This window comes from Metopolophium dirhodum, chromosome 2, assembly GCF_019925205.1.
Source record: "Metopolophium dirhodum isolate CAU chromosome 2, ASM1992520v1, whole genome shotgun sequence".
NCBI lineage: Eukaryota > Metazoa > Arthropoda > Insecta > Hemiptera > Aphididae > Metopolophium > Metopolophium dirhodum.
In genome coordinates, this window is record NC_083561.1 from 40,822,547 (window position 1) to 40,843,025 (window position 20,479).

The following is a 20,479-nucleotide window of genomic DNA, read 5'->3' on the forward strand; positions in this document are numbered from 1 at the left end:
ATAATGGATTGTATTAAACTTGAATTCAATGATATAATATAATTGTATAAGAAAAACGATTCTGAGCGGAGACGGTTGGTCAGTCTAGATATTTTATATTGTTATTATTTATTATACCATGCAAGTTGAATAATTATTATAATATTATATTTTTTTATTCGTTTAAAGTACCATCTTGATCCAATTTGCCAAAAGATAAGGTACTATATGTCGAAGCACTTCTTCTGGTAAAAATTTTGTATACAGGATATAAAAAAAAATAAACACCATTGTAAAACCACTAGCTTCCTCGCTCCGCTCAGAATTTAAAAAAAAAAATTAAATTACAATTTATATTGTATTGTTTAATATGTAATAATGGCTGTTTAAAAATTATTTATGTTTATATTTCTTTAGTCATATTATGGTTATTGTGCCTCTATTCATTATGGGTACTTACGGATTGTACATTTTCAAAATAAAAATTAAAAAATAAAAATCAATAAATGGGTAACTACTTAGGATTCTTAATTAGTAGATCTATAATAAATATAACATGAACACAGGGTGAACTTTGCATCAATGCATTTTAATGCAAAACGAATTATAAAAAGTTTTCAGTGGATTTAGGCATACTTGTAAGACTGAAATGTAAGACTGAAAAGTTTCAAAAGTTTTCAAGTGAAACTTTTCATAAAATGTTAAAAGTTTTAAAGGTTGTTGAAATAAAAAGTTTTGTAACTTTTCATTACTTGCCAAAGAGTGATGGATACTATTCTTGAAGTATTAATTTTATTTTAATAGTTAAATCAATAACATCTAATAAATCACTACTATATAATATATAATTTGGTAAGGTGATGAGATGTAAAATATAATGAACAATTTTAACTGTGGAACAGGTATTATACAAACCAAGTTAAAGGTTTAAAAGAGCAAGATGAAAAGTATCAATTTCCTTTTAAAAAGTTTCATAAAAGTTTTATCGGGAGAGTAAAATCATGAAATTTTACATCTCTGGCTATACTTAGTGGTATACTGCCTATAGTGTTTTCAAAATTTAAGGGTTGATATGATAAAATATGCTCCTTTAGTCAGTTATTTACATTTAAGGGTATAATATACTGTAATGTTTGTATTTTAGGATGGACGTCGGCTGGGTCACAATTGTAACAGGCATATTATTGAGTATTATAACTTACAATGTTACTTACGTCCTCGTAAACTTGTTTACTATTGTAAATCAAATGTCCAAGATATTAATTAAAACGTATAAGACACTAAGACTAAATTATTGGATAAATTTATAAAAAAAAAATTGTCTTAACTTTTAAATAATTATGAATATAAATAATTATTCTGATAAAATGTTTAAAAGAAATAAAAGAAAACAATTGATGAATTAGAAAACTAAGTACTGTTAAAACGTAAAACAAATTACAGTTTAGTAAACATAATATTAAATATCTAAAAAATATGATAATGAAGTTGTTAAATTAATAATCATTTTTAAATCATTGAACTAGCGTATTGTGAGTGCATTTTTTATTCTCAACTTATATTGAATAAATTTAGTAATTAGTATTATTTAATAAAAAATTAAGTAGTTATAACTATAGGCTATAATAATCATGTTGTCGATGACTGTATCAGAAATATATTATTATGTAAGTACATCATATTGTAGGTACTTATTATTATAGATTTCCTTTGTAATTGTATTATGTATATCATATAGAGTAAAACTATACCAGACACCTGCAAGGGCCTTGAACGTAAAGTCACGGGAGGTGATAACAATTAGAGGCGCGTGAATAGGTATATTATAAAAAAAAGAAATTATAATTTTCAATTTTTCATTTGTATTTTCACTATGTATTGTCACTATATTATTGTACAACGATCATTGCATTAATATTTTTGATTAAATACTGACCATCTATGGCAGCGTCTCGTATCAAAAAAGTTGTCGACTTTCGAGCGATTACTTTGTCATTGAGCTAGTCACCCTAATGGATGTGTTAAACTTGAATTCAATATTTACAATATTATTCAATGCTTACGAATAACGATTCCGATCGGAACTGTGAGCCAATGTTTCTATAAGGATATTTTTATACTTCTGTTACTAATTTATTTTTCAATTATTAACACAATAATACGATAGGTTGAAATATTTTTTGCCAAAAACAAATCGCATGTATTATGTGGTAATTATTTTAATATTATTATTTATATCATATTATAATATTACTATATTATAGCTGTCATTAACTTATATAAGGCAATACCGAGGTAACGTAGAACGGTTGGGTTCATGATTTTCGTCAAAATGTAAACTTTAAACTTTAAACTTTGTTGCAAACATTGTTTAATATATGAACATAAACATAAAAAAAAACTATAACTCCAACATTTTAAATGTCTATAAATTCTAAAAGCCCACTGATAAGTGCAGAAATATTCTGAAACTTATACCATATTTAGAAAATGGTAATACAAAACATTAAGTGGAAAATTCAAGTCTGTTATTCAGTGATTCGTATTATATATGAACTAACGCCAAAAAACAAAATCAAATTTGTTGAAAACCGGAAAATTCCTTATTTGGTTTTTCCTGTTAATTTTTTTCCTTATGATTATCATATTATCCAAAGTAACTACTACGTCAAATTTTCTACCAGAATCCCATCACTAAGTCGAAAACCTAAGCATTTTTACTACTACAAATTGGTGATATAGTCACACACACACACACACACACACACACACACACACACACACACACACACACACACACACACACACACACACACTTCATCGTAAAATCAAATCGTTTCGCTCCGAACCTAAAATAAAAATGATGCATTCTGCATACACTATCGAATATCGTAATTGATCGAGTATAGGCAATTACCCATACGCCTACCTGTTGTACCATTACATTATTTTATTATCACAGCAGTATCATACGAGTAAACGCGATTTAAGTGCACGAAAAACCAATCGGAAACCCCAAATCGTATAACGGCGCGCATAAAATTATGTCGGAACCGGTTTTTGTTTCGTCGGAGTTTTCCCGATCTCGCGGTCCTTACTATGTACCCGGTATCCATCGGTTCTCATTCGTTCATTTAGTGTCGTCCAACGCGGAGCTGTAATATAGTTATTGTTAGGTATGTACTTCTCATACATTTTCTGCTATGCTCTGCTCGTTGCATTGGCCTCCTCGTCGACGTTCACTCCACCCGACATATTGTGGTTGGACGAAGGTGAGTAAAACTCGTCATAATATTATTGCTAATATAATAAGTAATTATAGTTTTAGTCATTAAAGCTATAAACAACACGTGTAGGTACACAATATTATTGTCCATTATCGAGTCGTCGAAATTACTTTAGAATGTGAAATTGTTTATAATAATATCAACAACGGATATTATGTGGGCATACAACTCAAAAGGAATGTATTTTACTTCACTGATAATGATATTATGACCGCAAATAAATCAAATAAGCTATACCTATTATAATAATATAATATACAACAACTGAACGTTTATAAAACATTATCACTATGCAACTTCATGTACCACAGATATTCTATTTATCATTTATAGCTAGGTATACAGTAAGTTATACCATACATCTTATAGTACCTTAAGGTATATTTTTTAGTTGACAAAAAATATAGAAATTGAATTAGATAGGTAGGTATTAATAATATAGAAACTAATCAGTCGATTTATAAATTTCATATTTATTGTTAAAAGAAAGATTCAAAAAATACTAATTTGTTGATAAAATTAAAACAATTTAAAATACGCTTTTAAGATGATGCAATTTCAATACATTTTTTTGTAATTAATCTGTAAATTATAGAGGTTGAAATAAAATATAATCCATACCGTATTAAATAAGTTGTACCAGAAAACTGAATTAGTATAAAATTTAAAATAATTTTCAATCTTTTTGGTTTCACGTTTTGAGTTGGGTTTCAATATTTAATATTATGCATTTTAATGAATAAATCATTTTTGAAAAACAAGTTTTAATAAAATAATAACATTTTTTAAAAAAAGTTTATTTAATATATTCTTTGGTGTAGGTATAATTTTACTACAAGAAAATAGATAGTAATAATAATAATAATAATAATAATAATAATACGTTATAATCAAAATTAAAATTAGGTTTTTTTTGTTGGTAATATTAAACTTAATTATGTTAATTTTCAGTGAATTACTTACTATTCAAATGATTAATATCTAAAATTTTAATTTTGTTTGCTCATTTAGAAAAAGCTAATTTTTAAGTATTTAGAATTCATTTTTAATGAATTTTCGTGTGAACGAAAATATTTTTAATTACCTACCTGAACATTATTTTTTATCATCCTCGAGTGTGTTTGATAGAAATAACGATTGTTATCAACTTGTAGGTATAGTCTTATTATGACCACACCATTTTGCATATTATAATATTATACGGCAATAGTTTTTGGTAGGTATATAATAATTATTGTTACCTACAAAAAACTTGTTGTACCCAACTAGATTTTTTGTCAGATCATATTATTGTATAGGTACAGGTATAGGTTTGAGTGTGCTATTTTCATTAAATATTTTATATTCATAGTCATTAGTAATTAAACACTAATGGTCATACTATATTCGTTATTTTTAATATCTGCAGCAATCTGCATATTATTATTATATTATTTTGGGATATTAAAAATGGAAACTTAAACGAACACAAAATAATAACAATGGACTTTATACACGAAGGAAACTCATTCAGGTTTTATTCTTTGCGAATAAATCTACCTTTAATTTATAACCATTCAATGTCGATAAATATCGTAAGTTATTATAATAAATATCTATACTTTAGCGCGTTATGTTTGTGTACACATTGCAATAATTACCATTTCTAATATAGTTATTATAACTAATAGGGTTATAGTTGTTATTAAGGTATCATTTTGATATTAAAATTACTATCATTTATTACAATTTATTACAATAGCAGATTCGACGACTGTAGTACCTATCCATTTTAATTTCTAAAACGATTAAATTTATGTGGGTTTGATGAAAATCCCCACCACACGAATATTGGCGTACAACAATTTTAATTTATGTATTTTTATATCAAATAAATAGGTATTAATGCTTCGTATGTAGACTACTCAATAAAATAAATGTAATTTAATATTCAAGGTCATTGAACAACGTTCAACTATCAAGTTCAATGGAAGAAAAACTGGAAGTGTGTATTTAATAAGAAAACAAATTAACGTGAATAGTTAGGTATAACGTTAAGGTATAACATACAATGTGTAGCTGAGCTATGACACTATATAATAATATGTGTAGGCAACAGGAAACTCGTTTTGTAACCACTTCTCAACTACAATTTTGTCGTAATTATTATACATAAAAAAAAAAACCTCACATTCGTTGTATGACTACGTTGTCACGTAATAATAATAAATGCTATGACCACATTTTCATCGCAAAATTGAATCATTCCGTATAGTTCGCACTCTAAAGTAATAAAATTCAACTAAAACCTATGGATATCTATAATTGACGCAAGTATAACCAAAAGCGTAGGTACCCATGTATTTGGCGGGGTGGCTTCTGCTAAGATGTAACTTTCCCTTTTCAGCCAGTACAGTTTTCTTTAAAATTTACAATTATAACAACTGATTGTAACAATTTTTATATTTATTAAATATGATTGTATCCAAAAATTTGATTTTTTGATAAAAATTATTTACTTACAACGAAGAAATAATAAAATAAAAACAAATTGTCAGTGACACAATGAAAAATGGTGACGTCCATCTGGCGAATCTCGTGATATGTACAGACTACGGTCTATAATATTAATGTCAACCGAAAAAGGCCATCCACTAAAAAATTGTTTATAATCAGGTTTATTATTGCCATTTATATATTGCTGGAAATACTCTGCATAAATTCTAATTGGTGATATTGTGGAAGCGGATCGTAATACGTATAAAGTCTGGTTTTTTGTGCAGTTACATAACTACCTATATTACCTGTATAAAACAACTGCAGTTTATTATACATCGTGGCATTGAAAATTGTTGTTTTTAATTAACAAAAAAAAAAAAAAAAAACACTTGTATAGAATAACGATTTCCTCTTTGGTTCTTTGTATTAGTTATTGTTACTTTTTTTTTTTGTCTGAACGTCGTACTAAAAAGACGACAAAATATCTCAGAAGTTCACAGTAAGTTATATATATTGTTTAGATGCACTCCGCTGCACTCCGTTGCACTTCGCACTTAATGCAGCTCAACAAAAACACGGAATAGGTACCGATTTATACCTGGTTACAACATAGCATAGGATCTAGCTTTAATTTATAAGTCTTATATATTAACATGTTGGTATGTTGCGCTCAAGTTGTACTTACCGCATAAAATGTAATAAATAACTAAGGCGTGAACTCAAAATTAAAATCTATCCATATCGCATTAGACCAAACGATATTGTAATATTATTATCAAAGGTAGTTCGCGCGTGTAGTTGTTTTTATTATTACATAATGCAGAACCTCCTTATCTCAGTACAAATATTTGGAATAGTTTAATATATGGAGTTATTAAATGCAAACAGGAAATATATCAACTATAAGTGTATAATACATATTATACGTGGGGCTAGGGTTTATGTGCAATAAAAATTGTAAAATATGCATTTTAATCACCGAAATATGCAAAAACAATTTTTTATTTTTATGTTTACATTATATTTAATATTTTTTACATAAAAATCAGAAACTCATTGAAACAGAACCTACCCACCAATTAATATCGATTTATTATTATTTATTATAAGTAGTGACTATAGCTACCAATAGTATTACATTGAATATTGCTGTAATGACCTTTAAAATTTTGAAACACGTATGACTGGCAATTGGAACGATGGATGGATTTATATCGATCAAAACTTATTGTACTAATGAAAAACAAAAAAATGTATTGGTAGGCACTAAAGACCTGCAAGTGCCGTAAATTTTCGGCCCGGTCCAAAAAATATTGTGAAAAAAAAGCCCTGGCCCGGTCCAAAAATAATGCTAAGCCCGGTCCGGTCCGCATACATTTTATCCTCAAGCCCAGCCCGGCCTGGTCCAAATACTGTGAATCAAAATATAATATTATTATGGTATATAAATAGCTTTATTATGCCCACCAATCAATATATTATGATTATATTCATTGTGGTTGTAACTACTATCTAGTATCTATCCATAGAGGATACTCTAGGTGTATCTACCTGTACCGACGTCGGTGTTATCATTATTATTAAATTGTGATTATTTATTGTCGAAGAAAAATCCTTAAAAAGCCCGGTCCAACCCCTGTGATTTATTATTCGAAGTCCGGCCCGGCCCGGCTCGAAAAATTGTACCAAAAAAAAGCCCAGGCCCGGCCGGGAATAAAATTCCAAGAATTAAAAAGCCCGGTCCAACCCTTTATTTTATTTCAAGGGCCCGGCCCGGTCCAATGTCACTACGAGCCGGGCTTTTTAAGGAACTTTTTTGCAGGTCTTTAATGGGTACCTATAGGTAATCCTACCGGTTGTTTGACCAATATAACATTAGTAAATTTAATTCGACAAATAACCCAACAATAAATCATAGACTTTCATCAGACAAATACCATTTAAAATCCATAAGATTTCCAAAAATCGAAGTATGCAATTATACTCGAACTATGTTCAAAATATCCAAAAATATGTAATCGAGAATAATTCGAATCGTTGACATATTATCTGACAACTGACAAGACGTGACAATCAATCAATTTGGGCTCAAAGGAAAAAATTATGTAAACGGCATAGATTCAGCTCTAAATTTATACTATGATATTAGATCTTATTTTGTCAGAATTATTTGAATGGCCGCCGAAGAAAGTCATATTTAAAAAAAAAGTGGGTCAGCGCATTTCGGTGGTGGATGTGGGCCTCGGACAGGATAGTGTAATTTTACTGTATTCAATTTGAAAAAACCTAACCTAACAAAACCCAAAATACAACAAAAAATATCTGTTGTCATTTTTCATTTGAAGCAATATTTCTGGTAGAAAACGTCGTCCGTAATTATTTAATATTATAAAATCGTGAAATCGTACGTTTTTTCTCCTTTAACCGCTTTTATATCGAGTAGCGTTTCGAAAATCGAAAAATGACCTCTCCAAAGTACCAGCTCAAGAACACGACCTTTCAGAAAAGATGATACTTGATACTTTTGAGCAAGTTTAGAGGGAGAAAAAGTGTTTACAGAATAAAAAAGAAATAAACATCATTGTAAAACCATTACATTCCTCGCTCCGCTCAGAATCTAAAACGCCGTTGTAATAGTTATTATAATATGAAAATGCTTGTTAAAATATAATATGACGTATAATAATATCTTTGTGATTAATTTTATATTATTAACGATAGTGTTTTTTTTTTCTCTCGTAGGAGAAGTCTGCAAGAAGAGTTTAATTTCGGGGAAAACTCACGTGTGCAAAGTGTTGGACGACTGCAAGACGGCCATTCAAGACATTAGGGACAACGTTAAGTATCCGACTATTTGCAGTTTCAAAGGCAAAATGCCAGTGGTGTGCTGTGCGCCAGAGACTGTGACCAGAGAAGAAAGACTAGCCATAGACGAAGTCATTCCGGAAGTTTTACCCGGAATAACACGTGAGCATATAATTAATTATTTTATATTGTACGGTAACGTAGAATGCGTAAAACTGTATAATTATTATGCAGGTCGACTCGCACAGAGGATGCTCAAGTCCTCGCCCCCTCTTTCTCTCTTTGTATGCGTTTATTCGTATTCTGGTTTTTTGGAATTTTTTAGTAGGTATAGGTTGGTATTATACTAGAACATTATTCGACATTATTTCAAAGTACCGTTTTTTACTTTTTACATTATAAGGAATGTCCTGTGGCCGATACAATCTCCTATACCTAATCACAAATGACAAATTCCTTTTTTACTTGTAAATTATTGTTAGTGGGTACACGATTTGTTTTCAAAGTTTTGATGCGGTCAAATTGAAATTTTCTTATTGTCTCAGATATTATTAAATTTACCTATATAGTGATAAAATAAATAGGACAAACATCTTTAATAACTGTTTTACACAAAACACATAATATGTTTTGTACATAATTATTGATGATATTTTAATACTCCTGCAATTTTTACGAATTAAAAAATGTTGATGTATTAATATTATAACTATAATTTTCAAATTATCATCGACCTATAGGTATTGATATATTTCAATTTCTATTAATTATTAAAATATACTATTATATTATCTTTAGTACATTAAGTTTAATATACGTCGGAAACTACTCATTCGAATTTCGATTTGAATTCATCAACGTTTCAAAAAAAAAAAAAAAATCATCTTCTTATAAATTCAAACGGGTGTTCTTATTTGAAAAAAAAATTTTATATACGACAGCCTTTAAAGTATATGAAAAATAAACGTAAATCGTAATACACTGCTCATAGTTTCTGCGTTCCACGCAAAAACATTAAATCATTTGATCTATGTTTTTGACGCACCTTCCTGCAGAATAAATTCACGGTTAAATTTATCGTGGGTCATAGAAACTACGATGAATGTAGAAACTTACGAAGAAATTCTATAGAAGTAGCATAATATAAGTATCGAAAAAATTAGTTTTTGATTATAGGCAAAAACTATATACCGGGCGATACCTGTCCATATTCCGCTTGTCAAACGTTTCGAATTTATAATATTATGTTCTTTTGGGAATAATAAATTCCCTGCAAGTGACCCATTCGTAAAATAACGTAAAATACCTACCTAAAAATATTCGTTTTAACAACGTTGTTAATAATATTCAAAGATTTATAATCATATTTTAAGGCGCAGCGCTTATTGTAGTATTGTTAAGTACGGTATTTGATTTCGTTTTTACTTTTTAGTGCATTTTGAAAGCTACAAAGATGGATTGGTCGAAGATAATCTCATCACCTACTCTCGACCCCGTCGTCAAATTGTGTCACGAATCCGATAAAACACACGAATAATATCACGTGAACAACGCAATGCACATTTTTATGAATCGAAATGGCCACTGAATTCGATTCACATTCCATACCGAATCACAGACGACATTGTGCCGACAGGTTGCTGCTCCAGCCCACATATTGTTATTATTATTATTATTATTGTCCTACTCACGAATTGGCGAGGAAGAAAATTCACAAGACATGTGGTACGATCGTACGACTCATAATATTATAACATTTTATTATATTATTATAATATTATCGTTACGACATGCTGACTCTCCTTCGCATCACACCACTCGTCGGTCTACGGATTTTATCACTTTAAAAAAATACAAAATGAGTATACGACTGTGTTCAGTTATATTATAATATGCGGATATCGTCGGCTTCGTTTAATTGCACTGCATTAGTCACCGGCAATGTTTTGGAAACGGTTGCATTTTCGCATCGATTAAATATAATATTTAAGTGGTCTGTCCGAATTTTTATCACCGAATTCGCCGGTGGTCGCATATAATTATTAAAACACCACGATGGCATTATACCTCAATACGAAATAACATATAACGTGTATAGCACATAAAGCAATGTTTTGATTTTATGCAGTCAAGCCGAGGAAAATATCTCAACCGCAGCGACCGCTTTATGGTGCACCGAAGATAATATAATTTTGCGATACAAATTTTGCGCGGGAAACCGGTCATACATCACATAATATTATATCCACAGTGGTATCATTGTTATTTTTTTTTTTTTAAATTATGATAATAATGTACAAGACTTGTCTGAGTATGATGGGACCGCAATCTATTGTAACACATGTATTTAGGTATTATCGTTTTGAACGCGGCTCCACTTTCGACGATTCGTCGTGATTTACTTATGTACAATTTTGTTTTACGTTTATATATGGGTATAAAAAAAATATGTAACTGATATCGTAATAATACTTTAGGTGTTCTGCAGTATTGTTTATTTGATATTGCCGAGTTCAGTGATTGGCCGATACAGAACACATTATTATTATTATTATTATTATTGTGATAATTATAATTTATATTGTGCTATAATATGTATACCTACGACTTCGACCGTGTTCTTATTTGTCGTGATTGAAATCCGATACCTGTACAACGATAATACCTATAGGTATAAAAGGTAATAATAATAATAATGTTATAATATTGGGTAAACACTGCACCACAATCCGTTTCCCAGCAGCAGCCCGGTCGTCACAACTATACAGCAATACTTCTTTTATAATATGTATGCTTCGAGGGGCACTCTTTTCAGTTTGAATTTTTTTTTCTATTTAATTTCTAATTATTCTGTGCTTATAATAAGCACGGAAAACACTTATAAAATAATATGGATAAATATCGATATTCTATGAGTATGATCTTCCATTGATTTATGTAATAGTGATATTTTCCAATTTTTTTTTTAAATTAATTTTTTATTGTAACAATAAGTATAATTTCTAGTCATTTTTGCTTTATAAGCTCGTTAAAAATAGTACCTAATTTGTTTTCGAATAAAAAAGACAAGTGTTATAATGATATTGCTATATATACATTTTTAATTGTTATAAATACTATGAATAAATACATGACGTGCCTTTTTAAGTAATAATATCATCATTGATAAAATCAAAAGAGCTCAATATGTCCAAGTATAGTATAGCTACATTTCAATATTGTAATTATAGGTACTACTTATTCGTTTCTATTGTACACATAATTAAAATGCATATTATATTTAATAAATAAACTGTTTGACGAAAACACAGTTTTTTTTTATATAAATATTGACTTACGTAACTTATGCATGCTTGTACCAGTATACTGATCAACATTGGCGTGTGACCATAATAATTGAAATAATTGAAATACATATGTAGTAGTAGTTCAGTAGTTTTTTTTGCTTAGTTTGAAGACAATTACAAAACAACGTTTTAAAGAAAATGTATAGTTATTTTAGATTTTTTTCGTTGGGTATATTTTTTAAGTATTTTACCATTTTGAATGGAAATTATCAGTGCACATTTTTAATATCATATTTCTAAATAAATTTTTTTTTTTTTTGAGAATTTTTAATGAGTGGTTAAGTAGATATAATTATTTGGAGTTTATATGGACCAGACAGCGTAGAGGCGTAGAGATACCTGGTAAAAATGTTCAGGCACGGGCTGGTAAAATAGGACACAGGATGCTACACAATTTAAAGGGCAAATGACAACAGTTGTTGGGGCGAATTTAATAGATGTTGGTAGGTGGTAGATTAATATTATAAAATATTAATATATTTTATTTTGTTTTAAAAAAAATATTGAATGTACGTTAAAAACGTAAATAAGTACCAAATTACAACCAACTTTCAATCAAAGTTGTACAATATTATAGATTACTATAGTAATCGTAAGTTGATAACAATCTGCTGCTCATTAGGTGTCTAGAGTCTTTAAATATATAATGAATAATATTAGGCAAATATATTTTAGGTCAAGTCAGCCAGTCCGCGACTGAAAATGTTGGTAAATTACTCAGCTCCGTTAAGCTTTAAATACTTGTAAATTATAACTAATAAACTATACAAAATAATGTATGATGTAAGTAATTTTCTTAAATGATAACGATAAAAATAGTCAGCAAATATTGTTTTGACATGACTTAAAGTTATGTATAAATAACAATTTCCAAAAATGATGATTCTTTTTGAAAAAACTAGTGTTGAACATTCTTAAAAATTTTATATTATGCATTTATGACTATCAAGTCTACTTATCTGTAATGTGGGATCATTCTCGCATAATATGTTTATTTACTTAAATTTTTATCAACCTCTGTAAGGAAAAATGACTTAATTGCATATAATATTCCAGAACAATACAAAAACTACGTGCACTCAAGGCTGTATCTGGGGGGGGGGGGGGGTTTGGGGGTTCAAACCCCCCCCGAAATTGTTCGCGTTATTTTATGTCGTAATAAAATAACTATTTCAGTCTAGAATAATCGATAAACATTGATACGTGCATATACGAATGACAGCTATGGTCTACGTTATAAACTTAAAAATAACAATTTGTACCAGATAAATTCACTTCGGGTATATCAGCCGGATTTCTTGATAATATTATAGGTACATACTGCATAGGTATATGTATAATACATTACCACCAGAATGTGTAATCGACAAAGAACTATTTCTTAGTATTTTAGTAATCTTATCTTAATAGTCTTTGATGATAGTTAAAACTTTTTCACGGGCAATATTCATTTCCAATATTTAGTTGACATTTGGTTTACGTTCTGTCGTTTTATTGTGCTACGATTTACGAAGTGTTTAATTTATTTATTTGAAATGGCAAAAAGACAAAACACTATGATGAATAATTTTTTTATAAAAAAGCCTAAATTAAATTTATTGGAAAATGAAGTCGAAGACACACCACATACATCAAGTTTATGTCCAGAGTTGAACAATGAAACATCTACCTCAAACGTTAATATTTATGATATTGGGAAATATTTGAATCAAACTGTAAGTAACGAATTGAAGTATAAATTATTAGTAAATAAATGGACACCCGATGAAACTTATAAATTTCCCATAGTTGGAAAAAGAAATTTAAAATTCCAGTTTAATTGGTTTAAACGATTTTCTTGGCTTGCTTACACAACAATAGGCGAACAAGGAGCAATGTGCACGTTTTGTGTTTTATTTGCCAGGGATTTCGGAGGAAAGGGAAATCATCAACAATTAGGAATCTTAGTTAATAAGCCATTTAATAATTGGAAAAAAGCTATTGAAACTTTATCCCATCATAGCACAACACAGTTTCATAAAAATAGTGTAATATTTGGTGAAAATTTTATTAACACGTATACCAAACTTCAACCAGATATTCGACAACAACTCGATTCCGCAAGAGCTCTACAAATTTCTGAAAATAGAAAAAAACTCGTTCCAATTATAAAAACAATTATTTTATGTGGCCGACAAGAGTTAGCACTTCGAGGGCGAAATGATTCGGGTCCTCTTGATTTAAATGAACCTGATCATAATGATGGTAATTTTAGAGCACTGTTGCGTATGCGAATTTCATGCGGAGACAAACAATTAATTAATCATATTGAAAATCAGTCTTTAAACGCTATGTACATAAGTCCTAGTATACAAAATAATTTTATTAAGATTTGTGGGAAAATAATTCAAGATAATTTAGTTTGTAAAATTAATGCAGCGAAGTCGTTTTCGGTTCTCGTTGACGAAACTACCGACATATCACGCATAGAACAATTGACTCTTTGTATTAGATATATAGATTCAGTAGAGACAACTGATACTATTAATTATGTTTTACGTGAAGACTTTTTACAATTTGTACCGGTTCACAGCACTACTGGTCAAAACCTAGCCTCTGTAATAATAAATTCATTACAAGCACTTGGAATTAACGATAAATATATGGTCGGTCAGGGTTATGATGGCGCTGCGTCCATGAGTGGAAATCTTAAAGGCGTCCAAACTATTATAAGGGAAAGTCATCCAGCAGCACTTTACGTGCATTGTAGTGCGCACTCTTTAAATTTAGCGCTAGCTCATTCGTGCAATGTTCAATACGTCAGAAATTGTATTGGTACAATAAAATCTATTGGAAATTTCATTAAAAGTTCGGCTATGCGGACAAATATATTAAAAACTAAAATAAAAAACATTTTACCTAATACCAAGTGGACTAAACTGACATCAATGTGTGACACTCGTTGGGTTGAAAACCACAACGGAATTCAAAGATTTGTTGAAATTTTTCAACCCATTGTTGAAACTTTGGAAGAATTACAATTAGTTCAAGACATCAATACGTCATCAAAATCAATTCAATTTTATCGAGCAATAGTTACTAGTGAATTTATATTAAGTATGGTTACATCAAATACTCTGTTTTCAATGACACTTCCACTGTGTAAAAGTTTACAATCAGTTAGTTGTGACTTAGTAGAAGCTGTACAACATATCGAGACAATACTAAACGAATTAACTCATTTACGTGAAAATATTGATCATACGTTTAATGACATTTTTGAACAATCTGAACTTCTTTTAAAATCTATTGACGGAGAAGAAAATATTAGAATTCCCAGAATAGTAGCTCGTCAACAAAATCGTGTGAATATTGTTACTAATTGTCCGAAAACATATTTTCGTATAGCTATTGCAATACCATTTTTTGATGATTTTATAAGACAATTAAAAGAACGCTTCACTAACCATAAAAAAATAATATCTTCGCTGTGCTTTTTACTTCCCAATAGGGAGACTCCCAAACCCTCAGTGTTAGCTAAAAGTGTTGGAAAAACAGTAGAATTATAAAAGTCGCACTTATAATGAAGGTGATTTTGGTGGTCGGAGGTGATTTTTTAATAAGAATTTAAGATAAAGCCTGATTCATTGGCGGTCTTGTTTCGAAGGCGGGAATGTTTAAATGTCGAGTTTCAGTGTCTAGAAATCTCCCATGAAAATCGGCAATTGAATGATACGATTCCCCGACGTATGTCCGTTGCTTTTTTTGTAAGTGTAAAAAAATGTAAATTCGAAAACCATGTTAAAATGTCTAGCAAGTCAGTCATCACCCGTCTAAGAAGAAACCAAAATGAGCAATAGAGTGTCGCTTGTCCGGTGCTTTTTGTGTGTGGAACAATGTTAGGTTAGGTTAGGTTAAAACGGTGTTGGAGTGTCTATCAAGTCAGTCATCTCAAGTGAAAAACGATTAAGTCATCGTTGTAAGTCAAGGCCGTATCTGTGGGGAGGGGGTTTGTTGGTTCAAACCCCCCCCCCCGAAATTTTTCACGTTATGTTATGTCGTAATAAAATAACTATTTCAGTCTAGAATAATCGATAAACATTGATACGTGCATATACAAATGACAGCTATGGTCTACGTTATAAACTTAAAAATAACAATTTGTACCAGATAAATTCACTTCGGGTGTATCAGCCGGATTTCTTGATAATATTATAGGTACATACTACATAGGTATATATGTTTAATACATTACCACCAGAATGTGTAATCGACAAAGAACTATTTCTTAGTATTTTAGTAATCTTATCTTAATAGTCTTTGATAATAGTTAAAACTTTTTCACGGGCAATATTCATTTCCAATATTTAGTTGACATTTGGTTTAAGTTCTGACGTTTTAGTGTGCTACGATTTACGAAATGTTTGATATTATTATATTATGCTATATGCCAAACAGACAATATTATAATGTTTATTGACTCTCCTGCGGAGCAATTGTTGTTAACGATTTTAACAAACGAATATTTTATAAATTGTATTATATTTACTTGCCTTCGGTTTAAGGATACTTACCGTTTGAGTAGAAAAAAATAATGAATATTGTTAATGATGTATAGTACTAGGTATAACTGCACTGAAGTACAGTGGTGGCTATTCTATGGTCCATGTGTTGCTTGAGCAACACATACAAATTCAGGGTGGGTGGGTGGGTGGGTACCCAGTTGGGTGATTGAATAGATGCTGGGTTATTTATTCATTATATGTAGTAGGTATATGAGTAATTGGTTTATAAAGTGGCGTACAATATTCAAATATTGTACAATCTACAGTATAGACGATTCTATGGCAAGCGTCTGCAGCCTGTTAAAAACGTCACAATTAGATCGCTTAAAATAAATCAGCAGCCTATAATATTAAATTTTCACATCGATAAAATACGTGTGCGGTCTATACTCTATAGCGTTCGGTCGCGTTTGAACGCACTGGTTTAATTAACTTTGGACGTTTGATCGCGCCATAGCTCTAAAAATAAACCGATTATTTCCAATATTATTCATATTGGGCGTTTTACCCGCCGAAACATCGAGTTTATTTTAATATATTTTACAAGTTTATTCTTCATTTGTGTTTTTCATTTCATTCATTCACGTTGTGAGTATCAAGTGTTTATAATTATAAGAAAGTAGAAATCAGTATTCGGTAGTCCGTACATACTAAATGTTCTTATAAGTTACCGAATTATTATTTAATTTTTATTAAATAGTTTTTAATATTTAATAGTGTTTAGTAACGACGATTACGTTTGCATATGTGGTAAAAAATAACGTAGTCATAATCCTACAAATTGGACACGCCATATTTCGTCATGTAAAGTGAAACAAAATTAAAAATTTAGATATTTCAAAATTTTTCAAAAGGCCAGCTGCATCGATATCAACTGAAAACAGTGATACTCAAACAAAAAAATTGCGGCCAGAAGGTAAGTATAAATTACATTTAGGTATTAAAAGGCTGTACATTTAAGTATTTAATGTCTGCAGGTAGCTATAGTGGTATTAAATATTAAAGGGAACATATTGTATAATGAATTTTTTATTTTTTTTTCGGAAACCTAGGTAAATCAACGTTTTAAAAATGATGGCGCAGACATTAATTATCAGAAATGAATATATAGTTTTTAAGTTATTGACATACGCGTAGATCGCAATAATCGGTGTTTTACGCATTTGTAAAACGCTCCATTTTGCCACGCGTTTGGAGATTTTCTGTTTTACCGAACCCCCTTTTTTGCAACATTATTTTTAACGTTTCTTAAAGTTAAGCATGCCGAAAATGATGGTGAAGTCAGAATTAGGCTGTTAGACTTATTTTAAAGTTATAGCTAATTTAAATGTATAGTACCTATTTTCATATATAGGTAGTAGGTACACGGCGCGGCGTTGTCACTCGCTCTGACAATTCAACATCCATTGACTTGCTATGTAAAACCACCATGATTGGGTGTTGGGGTTTAAACAAAATTAATACACTGAGTTTTTTTGAATAAATACATTATTATATTATTGCTTTTTATGCTTTTAAAAGTTATGGTGTACAAATAAATTATCAGAAATCAATAGTTTTTAAGAATAGATCACCAGGTAAAACAATTTCAATTGATATTAAAAAGAAATAATATAATAATATATTTATTCAAAAAAACTCAGTGTATTAATTTTGTTTAAACCCCAACACTCAATCATGGTGGTTTTACCTAAACGTTGATTTACCTAGGTTTCCGAAAAAAAAATAAAAAATTCATTATACAATATGTTCCCTTTAATATTTAATACCACTATAGCTACCTGCAGACATTAAATACTTAAATGTACAGCCTTTTAATACCTAAATGTAATTTATACTTACCTTCTGGCCGCAATTTTTTTGTTTGAGTATCACTGTTTTCAGTTGATATCGATACAGCTGGCCTTTTGAAAAATTTTGAAATATCTAAATTTTTAATTTTGTTTTGTTTCACTTTACATGACGAAATATGGCGTGTCCAATTTATAGGATTATGACTACGTTTTTTTTACCACATATGCAAACGTAATCGTCGTTACTAAACACTATTAAATATTAAAAATGTCAACTAAATATTGGAAATGAATATTGCCCGTAAAAAAGTTTTAACTATTATCAAAGACTATTAAGATAAGATTACTAAAATACTAAGAAATAGTTCTTTGTCGATTACACATTCTGGTGGTAATGTATTAAACATATATACCTATGTAGTATGTACCTATAATATTATCAAGAAATCCGGCTGATACACCCGAAGTGAATTTATCTGGTACAAATTGTTATTTTTAAGTTTATAACGTAGACCATAGCTGTCATTCGTATATGCACGTATCAATTACGGGTTGTCAATTGCATTCGGGTTTTTATCTATACTATCTTCTGTCATAACTCTATAAGTTCATATTTGCGAACGTTTTTTTTAAGTTCATCAAGTGTTTCATTTCCTAATATGCCTATACATCTTAATATTGTGGGTTTTAAGCCTTTCATTATACTTCGTACCATTTCTCCTTGTGACATATCTTTGTCAATTCACCTACACAATGACTCTACTTCATTAATGTAAGACACACTTTGTTCATCAGGTTTCTGTTTGCGTTTTTCAAGCATTATTCGGAGCATATGATTTTGGGCAATGGGTTCAAATTCTAGCTTAAATTTTTTTTCTAGATCGGACCAATTAATGTTTTCAACGGTATCCATAATATTGTCAAAAAATATGAGAGCAGTGCCTTCTAAAAATACGGGAATATATAGACTTTTTTCAGATTCGGACCATCCGTTAATAAGTGCAGCTCTTTGATAATTTTTTAAGAAAGAATCGACGTTTTCAGAATTATTTCCCGTGAATTTTTAAAATTTTTTTGTATTGATAATTTATTTTTTTATTAATAAATTCTTAAAATTAATATTAAAATATTATAATCTTATAAAACGAATATAATTTTGTAAAATGTATTTGATCAATTCTCAGTTTATTTATCTGAATATACTGAACTTGTGATGGGCGCCGCTTTGTAATAACTTAGAAATCAGATAAATATATAAATATAAATACGACTCCTGTCGATAGTTATATTAAAGTCAGATGTTAAAATAGTAAAATTAAGCTATTACCTTCCTCCAGGTGTTCGGAGGGCTCTCGAGATCGTGTATTTGAGAATTAGATCAAATACACCGTACAATGTAATTTTATGTAAAGAGCACATATAATGTATTAAATGCAATAAATATAAAATAATATATTAAATGTCTTACCTGATCCGCAGTTCATTGTAGATAATACTGTAGGAGTTTTAGGTTTTAGATGAAACAAAGTAATACTTCAAATACAAAAATTGAATTAAAGAACGCACTGGTTATTGCTCGCATAAGGAGTCCAGTTGTCGCTCGTTGAAATCGGTTTTATGAGACTTGAGAGGTTGTTACTCTGGTGGTTGGTGCTCATGGACTGGTTTAAGGGACGACACGGATATGCCGACCAGAGAGTGGTAGGTGGTTTTATCAAATGTTTTTTGTATTTCCCCGAACTAGATTTCTCTTCGGCGGCAAAGACCTTTTTGTCGGTGACAATAGTTTTATTGGGGATGACCGATTTCTACGAACGACAGTCTGGCCGTTATTTATTATTCTGTAAGATTTTAGTTTATTTATTATAATGATGTGTGAGCATATCATTACACACACATGTCACATATGTGATCCGCTACACTATAGGTTCAGGGTTATTTTAATCCACCAATGTGTAGAACAAATTTAGCAAAAAATTCACCATGAGAACGAAAACTGCATACTAGTTTCGGTCACACCAATACTGTAGGTAATATTATCTGAGTTAATATCCAAGGTATCCACACAGCAATTTAAGATGTTTGGCCCACTACAAATTTGAAAGTATGCCGTTTTACTTAGAGCAAGTTTGTTTTTGCAAAATGGACTTGAATATTTAAAGTCGATTTATTTAAAATTTGTACCTACAAAATTGTATACATTTTTATTTTTATTAATTAGTATTATACATACAACATTATATTAT

At 29.9% G+C, this 20,479-nt stretch overlaps 2 protein-coding genes across 2 annotated transcripts; both read left to right on the forward strand.

Annotated features, from left to right (window-relative positions):
* The first annotated feature begins 3,092 nt into the window (after window positions 1-3,092).
* LOC132939610 (uncharacterized) lies at window positions 3,093-11,855 on the forward strand. Its single transcript, XM_061006871.1, has 3 exons — window positions 3,093-3,251; window positions 8,487-8,711; window positions 9,982-11,855. The coding sequence occupies exons 1-3, from the start codon at window positions 3,158-3,160 to the stop codon at window positions 10,071-10,073; spliced, it is 411 nt and encodes a 136-aa protein (XP_060862854.1). The 5' UTR covers window positions 3,093-3,157; the 3' UTR covers window positions 10,074-11,855.
* Window positions 11,856-13,431: 1,576 nt separating this feature from the next.
* LOC132938936 (zinc finger MYM-type protein 1-like) lies at window positions 13,432-15,444 on the forward strand. Its single transcript, XM_061005917.1, has 2 exons — window positions 13,432-13,933; window positions 14,075-15,444. The coding sequence occupies exons 1-2, from the start codon at window positions 13,432-13,434 to the stop codon at window positions 15,442-15,444; spliced, it is 1,872 nt and encodes a 623-aa protein (XP_060861900.1).
* The last annotated feature ends 5,035 nt before the right edge of the window (window positions 15,445-20,479 follow it).